This window comes from Diabrotica undecimpunctata, chromosome 10 (assembly GCF_040954645.1).
Source record: "Diabrotica undecimpunctata isolate CICGRU chromosome 10, icDiaUnde3, whole genome shotgun sequence".
In the NCBI taxonomy this organism is placed as follows: domain Eukaryota; kingdom Metazoa; phylum Arthropoda; class Insecta; order Coleoptera; family Chrysomelidae; genus Diabrotica; species Diabrotica undecimpunctata.
The window spans coordinates 28,239,706-28,260,090 of NC_092812.1; the positions used below are offsets into that span (position 1 = coordinate 28,239,706).

The 20,385-nt window shown below is 32.8% G+C and overlaps 1 protein-coding gene across 2 annotated transcripts in view; it reads left to right on the forward strand.

The window, feature by feature from the left end:
• Positions 1–1,187: 1,187 nt before the first annotated feature.
• The window catches only part of mtg (mind the gap), a 130,012-nt gene continuing 110,814 nt past the window's right edge, over positions 1,188–20,385 (forward strand). Inside the window, exon 1 of one of the 2 annotated variants that reach the window (XM_072545977.1) lies at positions 1,188–1,400. In XM_072545977.1, coding sequence (XP_072402078.1) covers positions 1,361–1,400 — 40 coding nt within the window. In that variant the 5' untranslated portion in view covers positions 1,188–1,360. The remainder of the gene's footprint in view (positions 1,401–20,385) is intronic. The other variant, XM_072545978.1, reaches the window with a different exon arrangement.

Here is a 20,385-nt window from a genome sequence, read left to right on the forward strand (position 1 = left end):
TAGTAGTTTATAATCTCCTTAATCTCGCAGCAATTAATGCATTTGTAATTTACAAAGGCAACAACCCAGATGGAGAATTTTCCAAAACGCGAAGATTATTCCAAAAAAACCTAGGTATGGAATTAGTACAGGAGAGTATACGAAGCAGAGCAGTTGACACGCATTCGACAAAAGTTGTGCGTGCTTCGGCCTTGAGACTCTCAGGCATTGACGTCAACGTTGTACCAGAGCCCCAGCCAGGTAAGAGAGGAAATTGTAAATATTGCAAAAGACGCAAAACTAGTTTTTTTTTTGAAAAATTTGCAAATCCTGGCTATGTATGGACCACTTAATGGCATGCTGCAAAGATTGCTTAGAAAATTTGACCACCAAAGTTTGACCACTGTAATTTGTGTCCACAATTTAATTTTTTAGTTTACATATGTTTTTGTAGTACTTTGTTTGTTTCTAATAAAAGTTTTAAATGTTTTTTTTTGTTTTTTTTTATTATTTAGTCGCTGTTCACAAATTTGAAAAATTATGCGTTGAAATTGTAAACATTTTTAAAATTTACCTAATACAACTTAAAAAATTTTTGAAATTGTTTCTGTAATAAACATTATATAGTAAATGATTTGTTTAAAACACGTTGATGCGAAATTAGCAATAAAATGTATACTGTTGCTCGGGAGGCGGTATTTCATTTTGGTCCTCACAGACCATACCCGACCGAAAGTGTTTCAGAATGGTCACCCGATGAACGGAGGGGTTAAAATAATTTATATACATACAAATACGAAATTATACCTCAACTTACGCGAATTCGACTTACGCGATTATCGCTCGGTACCACCTACCGCGTAAGTTCGGGGTATTACTACTCAAAATATCCACTTTTAGACACAATTTATTGCTGATAAAAATGTAACACTTATTCTTAAGTAATGTGTATTTAAAACGAATAAGATTAAAAATGAATTAAAATTTTTGTGGCACAACTTTTTTGTTTGTTTAAATTTTTCCATTTACCAGTGATTTTTTAATATTTAATGATAGAGTACATATATAATGACACACCCGGTATTCTGAAGACGATCCAACCACTTTCCTCACCTTACCACGAAGGTTACATTTTGGTGTTTTTTGCTAATGTGTCCAATAGAGACGTAAACAATAAATTATAGTAATACTTAAGCTCTTTCTTTTAGTATTGATACCGTTAACCGTAAGAGTAAGACTGGGTCACGTCTCTCAGTCAGGTGCCAGCAGTTGAAGTAGTGGTTAGTACGGACACTCATTGACCACGGCAGTTAATGGTCAATTCTTTCGTTTTGATTAAAATTATAAAGACTATTTAATTGCGGTGGTTTAGAAAGTGAAAATGAAGTGTTCGGACATACTTTTGTTTGTTACTATATTAGGTAAGGGCTTCAAAAGTTTCTTATTGTATATATCTTGTACAGTATCGAATGATTTAATTAACCATTTATCGAGGACAAACATATTTAACAATTCTTAAGAATGAGGTTATTTAAGTATGTATACATCCGGAAATATTCAAAATTACATTCAAGTTTCTCTTTAACATTTTTAAATAATTACATCCAAGACAAATTTCGGAAATACTGTGGTTTTAACAAAGGTGTAATTTCAAATTTGCTGCTCCAGAATATTAGAAATATATAACATTACATTTGAAACAATATTTTTTTTTTTAAATCTTTGGAAGCTTACAAGTTTTATGCTTGTAATATGAATTAAAATAAAAAAAACATATTTAATAGTTTTTAAACAATTATTACATTAGTAAACTTTTATAAACGCTAGAGATTATCGAATATTACTGTTATATTTCCGTCATTTAAAATACTATAAATATCAATAACACATAAGAAAGTGACAAAAGTAACTTAAATAATTGTAACAAATACATTTAGCTGAATCTAAAGCAAGACAAAAAATACATTTATGTAGATTGTAGCAAAAAATAGCATAAATCCAATAAATCGACATACCATAGGTTAGAGAAGCATAGTATCGCCCCCTTAAGTAAACTCTAGAAAAATCTACGAATATCACATCAATATCGAATTAAAGTCGTACAGTCGTAAAATCAGTCTAAAAATAAAATGAAATCATATATTAACATTCTTATATTCAACCACATATTGGATATCAACAAGTCAAATAATATTTAACCTTATATCAGATGAGGTGATAAATCAAGTAAAAATGAAAAGCGGATATCAAAATTACAAAATTTGTCCAGTAACTCGGGCGGCAAATAGGATCTTACCTTCCAATTCTGTCGGACTGCATGGATTTAGCGGAAAATATTTGGATTTAAGCTTTTCCTACCCTTCTCTGCAAAAGTAATATACGGGAGAAGGGTGATTTTTATTTTTAAGTGGTTAAAACTATCCCTAAGTGAAAAAATAGGAAAACAAGTATTAAAACTTTTTATGCATTAAAATCTGATTGAATTAAGTAAAATAAATATATTCAATGATAATTTGAACTTTAATATAAATTTTCAACCCTTAAAAACTAAAGTTTATGACAACTGATGAACTAAAATCAATAATAATTCATTTATCGCTTGTGAAATGATGTTTTATTGGTTTTAAGTTTTTAGCCACTAAAAACCACCCCTTTATGCAAAAAAATACTTCAAAAGCCTGTTTATATGTAGTTTAAAAGGTTTTAATTTTCCATTTACATAACTAAAAATTCATTCCTTGCTTAAGAAACGATATTTCTTTAGTTTAAACTATTCAACCCCTAAAAATCACCCCTAAAGACCACTAGAGCGTTAAAAATAGTTTTGTACACATTAAAATTCTAAACTTACGTGTTTAAATCAATAAAAAGTTGTTCCATGCTTATGAAACATTATTTCTTTGGTTGTAACTTTTTTAACCCTTAGAAACTACCCCAACGCTAATAAGAGTACAAAGCACTCAATATTATTTGTTAAAGTCGAGGTATTTATCTACAAAACTATTATGCGTACTTTAGATATGTGATAACTCAAAAATACATACGTATAATAATATATTTCACGCTCCAAAATTATCTTCCAAAAATATCATTGGGTTTTCTTCAATAAGTCAGTTAATTTATAAGCTTTGATATATGTATATATAGTTATTGTAAGCTAATTTCAAGGGCTACAAGACTAGGTTCATTAAAAAGCCAAACTACCCTTCAATTTTTTAAACTGAAGGTTTGAAGCAATCGAAACAAGGGCTGTTCACACCAAGACACACATTTTTTTCGGTGATACCTCCAAATACGAAAATATTTAATAAAAAAAGAACTACATTTTTATATTGTACTAGTTTTTACAAATTTTCAAAATATAAGATTCAATTTGATATAACTTTTTTCAAAATTAATGCATTTTAAATCAGTCAAACCCCTGGATCTAATGAAACACACTAAAATAAAATGTAAACTAGAAGGTAAATGATTAATTTTGATTTTTGTAAATATTAGGTTAATTATACTGCCCTTTTTCCTTAAAATATTCAGAGTCCATCTTTACGAGCTGTAACTTACTCAGTCTAAATGCAAATGACTTTTTTGTAGAGCTCATTTTAAAAGTCTTTTTATGGACTACAAAAAACTTTAATATCTTTATCGCATTTTTAACGTTGAATGCATTGATCCAAAGAGTTCGGCGTCGACACCCACCACATATTTGTTGACTTCAAAGCCGCATACGACTCCGTTGATAGAAATAAACTTCTACTTGCTATGATAGAATTTCGCATTCCGTTTGATCTTGTCCGGTTAACTGAACTTACACTCACTGGTGCAGAGAGCATGGTAAAAATCCAAAACGATCTCTCAAGACCCTTCCATTGCAAAAATGGACTAAGACAGGGTGATGGACTATCGTGTCTCTTATTTAACCTGGCATTAGAAAAAATAATTCGAGAGTCGCAGATTACTACGAATGGTACTATCTTTAACAAATCAGTACAAATTGTCGGATACGCAGATGACATAGACATTATAGGTAGGTCCACAGAATCTCTGACTGAAGCATTTCGGTCGTTAAGAGCATCTGCACACAGAATGGGTCTAAATATAAATGTTCAAAAGACCAAATATATGTGTTGCACTAGGTCAAGCAACCCGACACCTACACGAATAATAATTGATGACCTAGAACTGGAAGGTGTTGACACCTTCATATACTTAGGGTCGCTGCTAACCAAAGATAACAACGTCAGTGAAGAAATCAAAAGAAGAATAGTGCTCGCCAATAAGTGTTACTATGGCTTAAGAAGACAGATGGCCTCAAAAATGCCTAGAAAAATTAAACTGACTATATACAAAACACTAATAAGACCAGTGCTAACATATGGTTCAGAAACTTGGACACTAACACAGAATGACCAAGAATTGCTGAAACGTTTTGAGCGAAAAATACTAAGACGAATATATGGAGGCATAAAAGAACAAGGTTTGTGGCGCAGGTGTTACAATTTTGAGTTGTATAGAAGATTTGGAGAACCTGACGTTGTAAAATTCATTAAGGTAGCACGCCTCAGATGGATAGGTCATGTAATCAGACGAGAGGAAGATGCCATAGTCAGAAAAGTTTTTGACCGAAGAGGGCCGATCGGACAACGAAGAAGAGGAAGATCGAGACTTAGGTACCAAGACAACCTAGAAAATGATTTGAAGTCTATCGGAATTAGAGCATGGAGAAGAGTTGCCAGAGACAGGGGCGAATGGAGGATTGTTCTGAAGAAGGCTTTGGCTCATAAAGAGCTGTAACGCCACTGATGATGATGATTGATCCAAATATTCGCAAAAAAATGTCTCCTTTCATCGACCATATCTCTTTTTGTGTTGTATCTAGAATATCGTGTAAAAAAATGAATCTAATTCTTCTTTTAAAAGCTTAATTTGTGCTTTGCATACTTTTTTGATTAAAAGCATATTTTTTGAGTTATTCCTGAAAAACTGTTAAAAAACATGACTTTTTTCAATGAAAATTCGCTGTTATCAACCATAAATAGCTGAAAACAGTATTGATTTTCTGAAAAAAACTCTATAAAACAAAAGTTGCTTAGAATTTAATCCTCTATCGATTCCTGTAATTATTTTGACCAAAAAAATTTTCACTCCCAAAAAGGAGTGGCAACCACCCCTGGGGTGGGAGCACATATCGGCGTTATATAAATTACTTTTGTTAATTACTATTTAAAATGCCACAAGAAAATAGCTTCAGAACAATAATTACTTTTGTTATTTGAGTACTTTACCACCCACTCACAAAATTTCAAGTGAATCGGTTCAGTCCAACACAATTGGGAGATGAATAACTCGAGTGACTGGAGTATAAATATCTATTTTAAGTACTGTCTCCCTTTTTAGAGCTTTTTAAAAATTTTGACAAGAATCAGGTCATATCCAAGGGACTTTTCGGATTCAGGTCTCTTTATATTTTCTGATGAACTTGTTTAGCAGTGACTTTTTGTAAGCCCATTTTAAGTTGATGCTAAATATCAAGGTTATTGTAAGGATAGTATGACTGGAATACTTCTACAAGATGATAGTAAAATGCTTCGGCTTTTTCCCTACTATTGCTCTTGACCCAGCATTCATTATTTAATTGAAAGGACGTTGAGTAGGTGAGGTTATATTAGTTATATAGCAGGAATACTGAATACTATTATTTTAAAGCGCATTTAACAGTTTTTAACCATGCTGGAGCTTGCTTTGATATAATTTTATCCTGAACTGCTCGTGTTCTCCGGTACTTTTTTCTTTTCTGCGATTAATTTTTTAACTGCATAAGATAATTCATGTTGATTCTTTACTATAAGTAAATGAAAAGTGTAAAATAATATGCGACGAATATACAAACAGGAATATTTACATCTCTCTGTTTTCCACTCTATTAAGGCATTTCAATCTTTTGGAATTATCAGATATAGCTTGCTAAAGACGGGACGAGAAAAATTTCTAATCGTATATCCGTGGTTGATACACAACCTGTAAGTCTGTATGTGGGTGGCGCATTCCAAATGAATCAATTAGAAGCAAATCCAATAGTACGAAATTCTCGTAGCATTGGATTCGATGGCGTATGGAATTTTAACTAAAATATCTAAAAACGCCAACTATCTGCAAATTAAATGAGAACTAATTACATTTTAATAAAATATATATAGGAAAAGTAGTAGAACCGTCAATTTTAATATTAATACGTTACACAAAGGAACTTGTGGGCAATCCGTTGTAGCCACTCCCGTCGATTCCTGGCAACCACTCTCCATCTTTTGACCCTTAGAATCTGTAGGTCTTCTTCCACATCATCAATCCATCTCCTTCGTGGTCATCCTCTACTTCTTGTGCCCTCTGGTTTTGAAAATGTTAATCTCTTTGTGTATTCGCGATCTGACATTCTAGCAATGTGTCCAGCCCATCTAAGTCTCTGCACTTTAACGAATTTCACAACATCTGGATTGGTGTATAACTGATATAGTTCAAAGTTGTATCTTCGACGCCATAGCCCATTTTCCTTTAATTCCTTTAATTCAGTCTAATGATGATAATGATGTGGATTGACTACCAAATTTAAACATTTCTATTGTGGATTGACTACCAAATTTAAACATTTCTATTGATAGGTTGCCTGATCCAGGTTATTTATTTTTAGCTACAAACTGAATTGTTATATTTACTTCCTCGATCAGTGGTAGGTAGTAGTAGGTTTCCTCGTGCCCGATCTCTATAGGTCGCCTTTATTTTCTCCAATAAGTAACGTACTAAAGTGTTTCTGTCATCTTTTCAGTACTTCTACTTTGTCATTCAAAAGATCTTCATTCTGAGCCTTAATTTGGTTTGCTTGAGACTTGAAAGCGCTTCTTTTTGTATTAAATCGTTGTTAGATGGGTCGCCACCGTTCGGATGAGTTCAGCTCGAATTGCAAAGTGAGCCAAAACACAAATATCAGAATCAGCACGCCCAGTTGGTAGGCCCCAAAACGTTGTTAATACTATACATTTATAATACGATTCTCTTATTCAAATTTAATAATAATCACCTTCACCTAGTAATATCATCTCGGCAAAATTTCTGAAATCTTGATATTTACTTTCTTATAAGACATGTTGCAAGTACTATTAATAAAAATACTGAAGATTAATTTTTGCGTCATGGTATTTTAATTGGATTTGAAAATTAACCAACCACAAAAGTGGTTGAAGTCATTTAGTAATTCAAATAGCTTATGATTATCATAATAACAAAAAGATAACTTTAATATTGTTTAATATATTGTGACAGGCGAAAAACGAAAAGCAAAAACGTGCTGCTTTGATAAAAGTACGTCCTTTGAAAGGTGGAAGTGTTAAGCCCTGAGAGGCATGTCATTAAAAGAACACTTGTCCAATCTTAAGGCTATTTGTGACGATGAGTACCAGCTATCGCCATTTTTTAAAGGATTTTTCTGGTGGTCTGGTGTATGTTGGTCTTAAATCTCTTCTTATTCGGACTAGTCTCTCACTATCCATCCATGTAGCATGTTGGTTACGTAGATGGACAACCAGAGAATAAAAAAAACCACTATAATGCCCACGGTCTTAAAGGTTTTGCAAACAGGCTGGGTAGAAGCTAGAGAGATTATGGGAGGGGCTAAGCCTCCCGGCTATGGCAATGAATTAAGTATTATTTATAACAATATTATAAACCAATGATCATGGCAGAGAGAACGCTCACAGTTTTGGAGTTTTTATTTTAGTTACGGTAAATTACTGGTTCTTGCCATTTTAGCCTACAATTTATAGCTAAAAGTTGCACTAAATTTTTTGTCAGTTGATTTGTATGCAATCCTAGATGATATTTGTATTTTCGTTTACGGATCTTGGTTTTTAAGGAATCTGTAATTATTAATATGTTAAATAAACACAAAATATACTTTCGAAGAACCTCTATTGGAACTTACAAATCCACAATGGATATGACTTTCTCTTTTGAAACCGAATAAAACTTAAAGGCATACCTATGCATTGAAAGATACAAAGCAAGGTCAAGTTTAATATCACTACCTAATTGCATAACCATGAGTCGCATCTTTGGTTTAATGGATACTTGTAAAGTGGTTAATTTTCTTGATAAATTCTAATTAGGATTGTGTTATTGAAGGTAATCGGTAATTCTAACGTGTTTGCCCTTACAAATACGAAACTTTTGTTGGGCTTTATTGTTAAAAAATAATAAAAAGCTCAAATTTAAATGTTTTTTTGGCAAAAACTAGTAAGATTGCTAAAAAACGTATGATATCAAATTTTTTATAGACAGTCGGATTTCCATAGAAGTTCAGCGACGATTTTATCCCTCATGCCTTTGAGATTACTGAAAAATAAAATCAAGGAGAATGAAATTTGTGCTGGAGAAATCTCCGTGAAAATTAAAGTTTTTTGTATAAAAAATAACATGTGCTGCGACGTTTTTTTCTACCTTATGTCATTTTATGAATCGATAGAGGAGTATTAATTCTATTTTTAAAAATTTTAGCATAAGGGCTATTGGTATCCTAAGGGTGTTACTTATGACCTAAGCATGTAATGTTAATAGGTCAGTGTCCGTGATTTTCTCCTTCGTGCCACTTAAAAGTTTGTTAATTTTCTTGATAAGGAACCAGTAAAAAAGAACATTATGACAGGTAGTAAAAAAGAAAAATTTTATCTTGGAAAAGTTGCGAAAAATAAGAAAAATGACTTTAAATTTCCTTTTCCCTTTACTTATCTCATATGCCCTTTTCAGTACACAAAAAGGCATAAGGTAACTGTACCTTTTACCGACCACTTAAAATTTTGTTGAGAAGTAGTCGATAATAAGAAGAATACGTTTTTCTTTGTCTTTGTATGATTTTTAAATATAACTTTCAATCTGTTCAGTTCAGTTACTAATATAAAAAAAATATCAATATTTATTAAAATGCTCCCTTCACCGACCGGCTTGAAAAACACTCACTTATCACAGGCCGATCTTTTCGCTATTACCGACCACAATCACCTAATTACTGGACATTTCAGTCCTATCAGCGACCTTCTTAGACAAGACGAAAAGCTCGGATTCCTTCCGAAAATTATTTCTGCGATTTTTTTGCATAATTGCTTTCATGAGATACCCCAAACTAAAGTAGAGGTAGGAAAAGTAGTTCAAATTTTTTTAAACAATTTTTTTTTAAATAAATTGTAACAATAAATTTTTTCGGCCTGGACAAATTTATTTTTAAAATTTTTTGGATTATTCCGAACAAAATAAGTCTCTTATAGTTTTTCTGTAAACTTAATCGTTTTCGAGTTATAAATAATTTAAAACTGAGGAAAACCCAAAATTACGATTTTCAGGGCTCAAAAACACAGGTAAAAACAATATTTTTGAATTTACCAAGTACCCAAATTCAAGTTTAAATCTTGTTCTATCATTTTCCGATAAGAATTTTGGGCCTATTTAATTTTACAATATTGTTTTTTAATTGTCAATGAATCGCTTAAGACAGGGCGGGTGCTCTGGCTGCAGCATGGATAAGGGGGAGAAATAAGATATAGGGCACAAATGTTTGCTGGATTAAATTCACATTGTACAAATGAGCGCCCTCAATGAAAGGAAAGGCAGTTAAAATTTGATTTCGCGATAGTGCCTCTGTATATTCGCCTATACGTATTTCATCCTGAAAGGAATCATCGGAGCGCCTATTTACAGAAGTTTTGAACGTGAAAACAATCTTTCCTGTCGGAAAGCAACAATAAAATGGCTTCAGTATGGACGCATACTGACGATCAGATGTCGCTATTGCGTCCACCCTGGAGCTATTTTATTGTTATTATTATTTATTATATAGTAGTAAATATAGTATTATTTATTTATTTGAAACGAGAATGAGTAACACAAGGATCGCATAAAAATTACTACGTTCTGAATTAAATAAAATAAAAAAATATAGGTTTTTTGGATCATTACAAAGTTATAAAGTTATATATATTTTTGAACAACATGCACGTCGTTTCAGATTCAGAAAATTTTAATTAGTTCGTCTTGGAGCAATCCTCTAGAACAGGAAATACCTAATTTTTAAAGGCACGACGCCTTTAAGATTCAGATTATTTCCTGGGGAGCCCTTAATATAAAGCAGAAACTGAAGATCTGATAATTACAAATTTAAAATCTTAAATTTTAATAAATTCTATGCTTTGATGCCTAAATTTAACTTTAATATTTTTATAAGACCTTACTTTTCTTTAAATACTTTTTAGCGGTAGAAATTCCTGGTTCTCTTCACGATTATCTCTTTCACTGGTGTATACTGGAGCCTTCACTGGATGATTACTCTATATTTTCATGGTGCTCCTGTTATGGGCCTGTAGCAGACCGCCTCTGTTCTTATGAGCTTCTCCCAGCTTTTGCCGTGAAATTTCATACTGGTATAGCTAGATCTTATTGGCCTGCGATAGAGGTCTCGTTCTGAAGATGTAGGGTTGGATCAGTCTCTTCGCTACTGATGTCTTTTCCTTGATTTTCTTAATTTATTCTTGTGAAGTTAAGCTTTCTGTCGAAGGGGACTTCTACATATTTGACGACGTCTTTTCTCCAGTTGCCAGAGACGAAAATGCCACTGAGCCTCTAAAAAACAAGCTGAGTTTTGCTGAGAATGACAATTTTGTGACTCCAAAAAATATGCAAAAAAGTTGCGGCTTTCCCGTAAAACCTTCCACGTAGGGAGGAAAACAGAAAAAATCGATTTACAAAGAATCTGTACGCTGTATAAAAAAATATTTCAACTAAAAAATGTAGCTGAGATAATTGTGAACAAAAATGTTTATTACCACTTTTTGTGTAGAATTAACTGTACTCTCAGAAACAACCTTTGAAGCGACCGGCGATATTGAATGTCAGTTACGCGCGCGAAGACAATTTTAAATAAAATTTAAATCAAGTCGACGGTGATAATTGGATATCTTTTGATCAAAGTGTCATATCGATAAAAATCAAAATGAATTTTAAAGGCAGATTTTGTATGAAATTTTTGTATTTTGCCAAATAGAGTCAGTTATTATAAAGGTGTTAATTAAATAAACATTTCGTGTAGGAATTAGGAGTGTTAAATTTTTTTCGCGGTCCTTAAGTTGACTTTCCCATCAAAAGTCACCCTTTTGTCTCGTTTTTAAAGGTCGAATCTCTGACTACTGGACGACATAATTAATTTTAATTCTTTTTTTTTTCACCTACTTTGTAGACAATGCAATGGTAAATAACAAGAATAACTGATACATGTATGGCATATTTAATTAAATGATTTCACTTTGTGAATGGTAGAATGGTTTAAAATTATCACGTATAAATAATGGTGATTTATAATCTTATAAGTATTTCCAATCCTGCATTTCCGTGTGGTGAATTCCCAGGATATATTTATTAAATACTTAAATGCCACAATAACTTCAAAAAGATATTCTATTTTTCATCATATGATGTGAACACAATATGAAAACATTCTCCTTCTCACGGCTCTGCGATAATATGATCAAAACTTTCTCTCACTCCTTGGGCCTGTTAAGTTTCTCTCAGATAGCGGCTTTGTCAGTATTTGAGCGAAACCGAAGGAGACAAAAATCAGAAGAGTCAGAGATTGGGAGATTGAGAGATCAGGCGGCCTATCCCCGAGACAGTTCGTATTCTGCAAGGGCAAGAGCACAATTGACGCAATTGAGTGTCCTCGAGGCATTGTCCAACATTGGGGACAACAGCGGTGTCTTTACTGCTCTTCGATGTTAGAAATGCATTCAATACTCTGAAGTGGAAAGAGGGGTTACGGGCATTGAAGGAGAGGGATTGACATAGCTATCTGATGAATTTGATGTCGGAATATCTTTCCGAGAGAAGGATCATGGTTGAGCAGACCACGCTCGTTGACGTAAATGCTGGAGTCGCATAGGAATCGGTCTTGGGTTTGACACTATGGAACCTGGCATATGACGAAGTCATGAACTGCGAATACGGAGAATGTAAACCCCCTTCGCATTTGCCGATGATCTAGCTGATAGTAACTGATGACAAATCACGGACTGAAACTCACGACAACTAAGTACGAAGCCATTATTCTGAAGGCTGAGCCTTATTTTTTAATCACATAGAAGGTAAAAAAATGAAAAAAAAATTGAATTTTGGGAGTCAGAGCATTATTTTGTCAATTCTTTGTGACTTCATTTTGCTCGATTACAACTTTAAGAAGTACGTACAATCTAATAAAGCATATCTAGAGCTGGCATTCATAGCGATTACAATCCAGTTATAATGGATTTTAGACTAAAAAGATATCTAAAAGTTAAAAAGTTAAAAGACAAAAAGTTACAAGAAAAATTGACATCTCGCAACTGAAGAACCCTGACAGGAAAAAAGAATTAAGTATTAATGTTGAGAAATATATAGAAACGATAGAGAACTTGGTACAGACAGACATTGAAGTAACATGGACTGCTCTAAAAACGAAAATACCACAGATACAAGAAGAAAAGCATGGACCTTATAATCTTAAGACAAAAACCTTAAACAAACCCAATAAAATACAAACGAATCAATAAAATCCTTAAAAAAAGTGCAGTGAAGCTAAAAAAAAAACTGGATGTCAGCAAAATGCCTACAAATTGAACAATTTAAAGAAAGATACAATTATACTTTTTATGTCCATAAGAAAGTGAAACAAACGACAGGTAGACACAGAAAGAGACAGGAAACAATATTAAGAAATAATAATTACGAAATAATTATAGCTACAGGAGATAAAGTGTCGAGATAGAAAGAATACATTAAGATACTTTTTGCTGACGATATATTGCTTGTGCTCCATGATCCACATATGGTCTAACAAATGAAAAAGGTCCAGAAATAACCAACGAAGAAGTTATTCATGCAGTAAAAGCTCAAAAAACGGTCCAGACAGTATCAATGTCGAATTACTTATATTAATTGCAGACAACGAAAGCCTAGACTTAATAAGAATACTATTCGATAAGATTTGATAATCAAAGAGAGGAAAATACAATATTTAAGTCATGTGTTGAGAAGTGAAAGATAGGAATTACTTCAAATCATATTGAAAGGTAAAGTACAGGGCAAAAAATCAGTAGGAAGACGCCATATTTCGTGACTGAAAGACCTGAGGAGATAGTTTGACCGTTCATATGCAGAAATCGTTCGTGCAGCAGCTTAAAGCTACAATTGCCATTTTAATCGCCAACCTTCGAAAGGAGACAGCGTAATAAGAAAAAGAATTGCCATAATTAACTCCATTTCTAAAATTTTGCTCGTTGATCTTTTGGTTGCCCTCAGTCTCAGCCCTTTTCTATTCATAATAGTAATGAACGAATTGATAAGAAACACTAGAGTCAGAACCAATCAACTACAGACAATAATAGGTTACCGCAGATTACAACCGAAACAATAGAGTACTTAATGTATGCAGACGACATAGTACTAATAGCAGATTTCGAGAATAAAACGCAGAAACTAATGGATATATGGGTAGAACAAATAGAAGAACTAAAAATGGAGATAAACGAGGAAAAAAGTAAGATAATGATAATCAGCGGCAAAGGAGATACGGAAGATAATCAAATAAAGATAAAATGTAACTTACAAATACCTGGGAAGTATAATAACTAATGACGGAAAAATAGACTGGGAAATAACAAATAGAGCAAAGAAATCAAACAAGTTATATTATGCGTTAGCCCCAATAATGGGAAAAAGAGAACTTGCACGAGAAACAAGAATAAAATATATAACACAATAGTGATACCGACTGTGCTCTATGCAAGTGAAACTGGACAATTCTGGAAAAACATAAGAGCAGGATAAACGCAATGGAGATGAGACACCTAAGCAGGATAGTTGGAAAGACAAAATGGGATAGATTAAGCAACGAGACTATTAGGAGAATGGCCAACCAGGAACCGATAATGAACAAAATAGCAAAGATACAAATGACTGGTATGGGCATCTGATGAGGATGCAATCCAATAGGAATAACAAGAAAAGTTTATGAAGCAAAAAACATCGGAAAAAGAAAAAGAGGCAGACCAAGAAAAAAATGGATACAGCAAGTAGTAGAGGCGGGGAAACTTGAACAAAAATCACTCGAGGAATTGAAAATAATGGCAGGAAACAGAAAAGAATGGAAGAGGTGGGTAAATGGAAATTAAAATAGCTAGCCCAAATCCGACACCCTGATAGGGTAAAAGGCAGGGGAGAAAGAAAGAAAGAAAGAAATATCTTTTGGTTGTGAAGATTATTATCCCTATCCATATCCTAGGATTCCTCCTAGGTCTCGTGTATAAAGGTAATTGTAGAAGTTTATCCTTAGTGCTTCACTCTAAGATATTTATTTTGTTTACTAAAAGGACCTAATATCACTTTCTTATCCACACTTTTGGTCTCAGAAAGGTACGTCAATACATTTTAGATTTATGGAGTTATTTAGCCGTCGCACTTTTCAGTCTGTTTTTTACTTAAAAAAGTCCTTTGTGATGTTAAAAGCACACATTAATTCAAATTACTTATCCATAATTCGACATCCTTGAGATGGGAAGTATATCGAGCTTTATTGCAATTGCAATAGGACAGCAATTTGCCTGAGTAGTTCTTGGTGATGCTTGCTGTGTTAATTTGCATTAGAGCAGTTTTGTAACCACCACAATCTTGAGGAGGTTTGCTATTTTTATCATTTTTCTGTCTGCAGCATTCGTAGTGAACACAGTTTCTTAGCATCCTGTGTTACATTAGTGCTGTCTTAAGAAGTAGTTTTCCGTAGTATGAGAATCTGTAGTGTTTAGTGTCATTCTTTGAGCTTTGGATAAGAACTGCCGATATACCATAATTGTCTTCGTCTTTCGGGACGATTTCTCAACTCTAGGACAAAATTCATCCAGTTGTGTCTTCTACCACGTGGCAAGGTGAAGATTTAGATTTTTTTTTCTTAATCTCTCCAGAGGTTTAGAAGACAGTTATATACGTATGCATATGATTTCGGTATTAAATCGATTATTTGATTCTTCTTATTACATTTCAAGGTTTCAAGTAGCGAGCAACGTCAAGTAGTCAAAAGTTACTTAATAATATCTTTATATATTTTATTACCATCCTCGTAAAAAAAGTAAATATTGTGTGGTAAAACTTTTTTAGTAAACACTTTACTCTTATGAATAAAAGCCAGTCACAAATCCGCAGAGAAAAGCAATTAGTCATGTATTTATACTTTTAGATTAAGGCGCCACAAATAATATAATTAATGTTTATATTGACACAAATGCACTTTGGCTAGATTTGAGCAATTCACGGCCATTTGCATTCGATATAAAAATTAATTGATTGGCGTAAATTGCGAAAGCTGCAAATGTCCCATTCCGATAGTCATAAACTTTGTATGTTAATTTAATTATGTTAACAGGATGGATAAATCTTCTTTTATGCAGTTTTTATTTCACTTTCGACGACTCTGGTATTAAAGTCATTTATAAGCTAATATGTCTGTAGGTCATGTAAAATATTTATTTTCTCTTTCTCACTCTCATTATTGCCTATACAGCCTTGCTAAAAACGTAACAAAGTGATGACATTTTTGATATAAGTAAACTATGATAAGTGAAAGAAATAAACTTTTTTGTAATATATCACTCAACCTACGTTACTATTCAAAAAATTACAAAATGGTGACAATACAAGAAGAGGTGAAGTCATACAAATTTAAAAGCTCTTCTTAAAAATGCACACAATGAACATTTCGTATCCCACAAATTCATATTTTTAAGTTTATTTATGTCAAAAATAGCATTTTGTTATAGTTAAGTATCAAAAATGTAGACACTAGATTCCAAGAATTAGTGATGACCATTATAAGTTATTCTTCGTCTACCAGTGGTGTCCAATTTTTTTGTTTGCAAGAGAGAGGTAGCGTTACATGTATTGAAGAATTTTTACAAATTATATATACTACTATTCTCTTCTTAACGCTAAGAAAGTTTTTAAGAAATATGTGGGATCGGCCATAATGCAACTGAATAATTTCGACATCGAATTACACTGCCGAGCATAAAATTAGGGTCACACCGAATCAATAATTTGGATTTATTTTAGAAATTATTATTCTTTTTAAATTATTTTTGTTGTAACATAGTTTACTAAACGATTACTTACAGAAAACAACGATTTTGTACTGTAACTACTGCAAAAGTTTATTGAAAGTAAGGAAAACGAACCATTGTCCTTTGATATATCAAATATTGAAAAGGGACAATTTTAATTTGTTGTGCTTTTTGTTAAAACAAAAAAAAGTTTAAGAACTTCAGTAGCGAAGTACTCAGGCAATGAAAACAGCTTACAAACGACTAGGAAAGCTTTGGATTACTCTGTGGAATATTGTTCCATTATTGCACCGATATGTGGCGAAGCTCTCTTGAATTTCTGGGGACCGACACATGCCTCCGTAAGCGTCTCTTCATCTCATCCCAAACATGTTCTATGGGATTGATATCTAGATTACCAGCAGGCCAAACAAATCGTGTGATTTTAAGCTTCTCAAGATACTCAGTAACAATCCGATCAGTGTAGGGCCGTGCATTATGCACTGCAACTGCGTCCGGTACCTATGCGCAGTCAATATCTCATTCTCTACAAAGACTAATTTTATGCGAGCGTCAAAAAATATGTTTCCCCATGCCATAATTCACCCTCTACCAAATGGAAGTTGCTCTTTAACACATGCTTGATCATATCTTTTGCCTGGATGTCGCCACACTCTTACACGTTTGTCTGAGCCCGTAAGACAGAATCTCAATTATTAATCTATATTATGCAGACTGAGTAAATATATCTCTATCTTACTTGCAGCTTCGACTATCTACTGTCCTTTTCTACTAGTCAGCGTTGTCATGTTTTATGAGATACTTTAACAAATCCGGTGTTCTATGACTATTTGACTGTATATGAATTATTAATATATAAGTTGATACATTATCTATAATCACAACCTGGCAACTCAATTATCATTTCTCAGAAATTAGTATCTACATTTTTGATACTCAACTATAAAAGAGTTTTTCACAATGCTGTACTTTTTATGATAATTATCTTAATTTATTTTCCATTTATAACCTGTATAATCTAGAGCCTATAATATCCTAGAGTTGGCCAGCTCACTAAGGCATCCCTTAGACACACTTTTCCCCTTGTGCTATGCGTCCCATAGCCATCATGCTATTACACGTTATTATAGTCGCAGCACAAATCTCACGTACTATGTTAAATCAATAAATCTACTGTTAAATATATAGTTTTAGCTCCTATGTCATGCTTTCTTGACGGGTATTTATTTGGTTATATCTTATTCATACCAATCCTATATTTTCTATATATCCGAAGAAGAGGTGGGAACTTATCCACTGAGTCTGCAGTGCGTAGAGTCCTACTCAGTATAGTACTCTCCCGCACGCATATTCGCCGATCCCACTACGTACAGAATGGGCAAGTAAATAAAGCCCTGGGATTGGTGATTAATATAGTAAGGGGATATTATGATTTGGCGCCAAACACAATTTGACTATGCCACAGTAAGTCGGTTCCACATTTCTAATGGGCTTTGTTTTGTTTGTTTAAAATCTTTTTATACAGTGTTTTACATAGAACTCAGTGGTATGGGTTGGATTTTTTCCAAATATGATAATTTTTGATAAACGGAGCAATTTAAAGGGAATACCATGTTCATTATTACACACAAACTGTGATACTAACTCGAGACTAATATTCTGTTATACGGAAAAATATCAAATTTGGAAAAATATAGGTAGGTATATTAACCACTGGATTTTATGGGAAAACTATATAAATGTTTTTTTTTTAAGTTTGGGATCGGCGAATATGGCTTCCGCACAGTCTTAGGGACGTTTGCCATTACGCTAATTTCAGTACTGACTTCAGTACTAAAAATATTAGTTAGTTGCGGGAGTCGATTTAATATGAAAAATGTGTGTTTATGTTTGCAACTGTCTTAATTTTAATTAGCATGTAGGCATGCGCTCGACCAATTTTGAATTGATAACCTAACAACGAAGTTTGTTTAATGATTAGAGTAAACAAAACACACAGGTAAATAAAGATTGTGAAAAAGAAGCTAAAATTATGTGCAATACCTTTAATTGTAATAATGATGCTAGCAATAAAGAAAAAAAATCATACGCTTCTTAAAAAAACGTATATGGAGAAAAAGTGGATCGAGGAAAGAGTTTTAGGCAAAGGAATATTAAATATGGTGAATAAAGAATTATTACTAGAAGACCCTTTGCCATATAAACACCTTTTACGAATGAATAATAATTTGTTTAAAACATTGTTACGATTAGTTGAGAATAACCTCACTTTAAGTTAATATTTCATCATTTTTTGTACAAGAAATTAGAACATAGAAATAATTTTTAGTACTGAATCGGCGCGCGCATCTAATTTGTATATACAATATTTTTAGTACTAAATTCTGTACTGAATTTAGCATAATGGCAAGCAGACCTATGACCAAGACGAAAGATTAGACGATATTTTTTAGTAACGAAATTACTGAATAATGTTATTTAAGCTATCACCTTTTACAGAATATGGGATAAAAAATTTCTTAAAAGTTATAAATGACTGCTTACACACTTATAGTTATAACAAAAGCTATTTCCGTTGATTATTATCCTTTTTAAATCGTTTTAAAAAGTATTACAACAATTATGATATAATTTATAAGAAATTCAAGGTTAAATTGATTTCATTATATCTTACCAATTCAAGTTGATAGAACGAGAATAAAATATAATATTTTATTTAATTATTTATAAAATATTTAATGCACTAGTTAATTTAGAAGATTGATGCTTCGATTTAAAAAAATCAGAGACTTTCAATGATTAGACTCAGGGAGATTTATTGGGTTTATTTTTTAGTAACATTAATTTGTTCTTAGCACTAGAGCTACAAATACAGAGTGGCCCAAAAGTCTGGAAACAGCCAATTATCTCGTAAATTGCTAGCCATAATTGTACAAAAGTTGAGGTATACCTATTTTGGGATACGGAGATTCCATATTTGATATTTGTAATGTTGCCAGATTAGCCGAATTCTCTTATACGTATTATTAATAACCTTGGTTTTTAAAATTCACCATGCTGTATATACAGTCATTATTGAAATCTCCTATTTAATACGAGTTCAATTATATGTAACACTTATGATTTTATGTAGTTTGGAAGGTCTTAAATACATAAAACAGAATTCTGGCAATGCCAAATTGTTTCAATAAATTTTTTAATACTATTTTCAACTACATTAAAATGTAACAATTGATAGATTACATCATTTTTTAACACAATGGTTACTTCATCAAGTGTTCAAAATGTGCTCCATTTGTGAGTTGACAGTACCCTAATCGATGGTAGAATGCGTCTACCACATTTCTCCATGATTTTCTAGAAATTATTCGAGATTCATCGATAATTCGTTGCCTTAGCTCTGCAAGACGTGCTGATTTAGTTTTGTAAACTGAATTTTTCAAGTATCTCCAATAAAAATAATCTTTAGGACTGAAATCAGGTGAGCGTGGAGGCCATTCAATTCTACCTCGTCTACCAATCCATCGTTCGGGAAATATCTCATCTAAATAACGCCGAACGTTGACACCAAAATGAACTGGAACTCCATCTTGCTGAAACCATATCTGATTAAAATTTGCCCTAAACAAGTTTCTCAGTGTAGGTACAGTTTCATTTCTAAGTAATATTTCGTAACTATCTGACGTTAAATTTCCTTCGATAAAAAATGGCCCAATTAACTGAGTGCCTACTATACCTGACCATACATTTAATTTTTGTGGTCTTTGAGTATGGTTTTCACGCTTCCAGTGTGGATTTACGTCACTCCAGTAACTTAAATTGTGTAAATTTACACTTCCACACAGTGTAAAGGTTGCGTCATCGAAAAAACATATTCTATTAAAGAAATTTTCACCATTTTTAATTTTATCCATCATCACTTCAGTAAACTCTAATCTACGATCGAAGTCATCTTCAATTAATTCTTGCAATCAGATAATTTTGTATGGTTTAAATTTATTCTTACATAATACACGTAAGACTGAAGAACGACCAACATTCATGTACTTGTGCAACCCCTGCGTGAGGATGTATATGGATCTTCAAAAAACTTTGCATTATATCTAAAGTTTTGTTGTCATTCATAACTCTTTTCGATCAACCTGATCGGTATCTATCTTTTACTTCCCCAGATTCCTCAAATCGCTTTACAGTGTTTTGTACCGTCGCCTTATGAATAGGAGAACGGTTTGGGAAA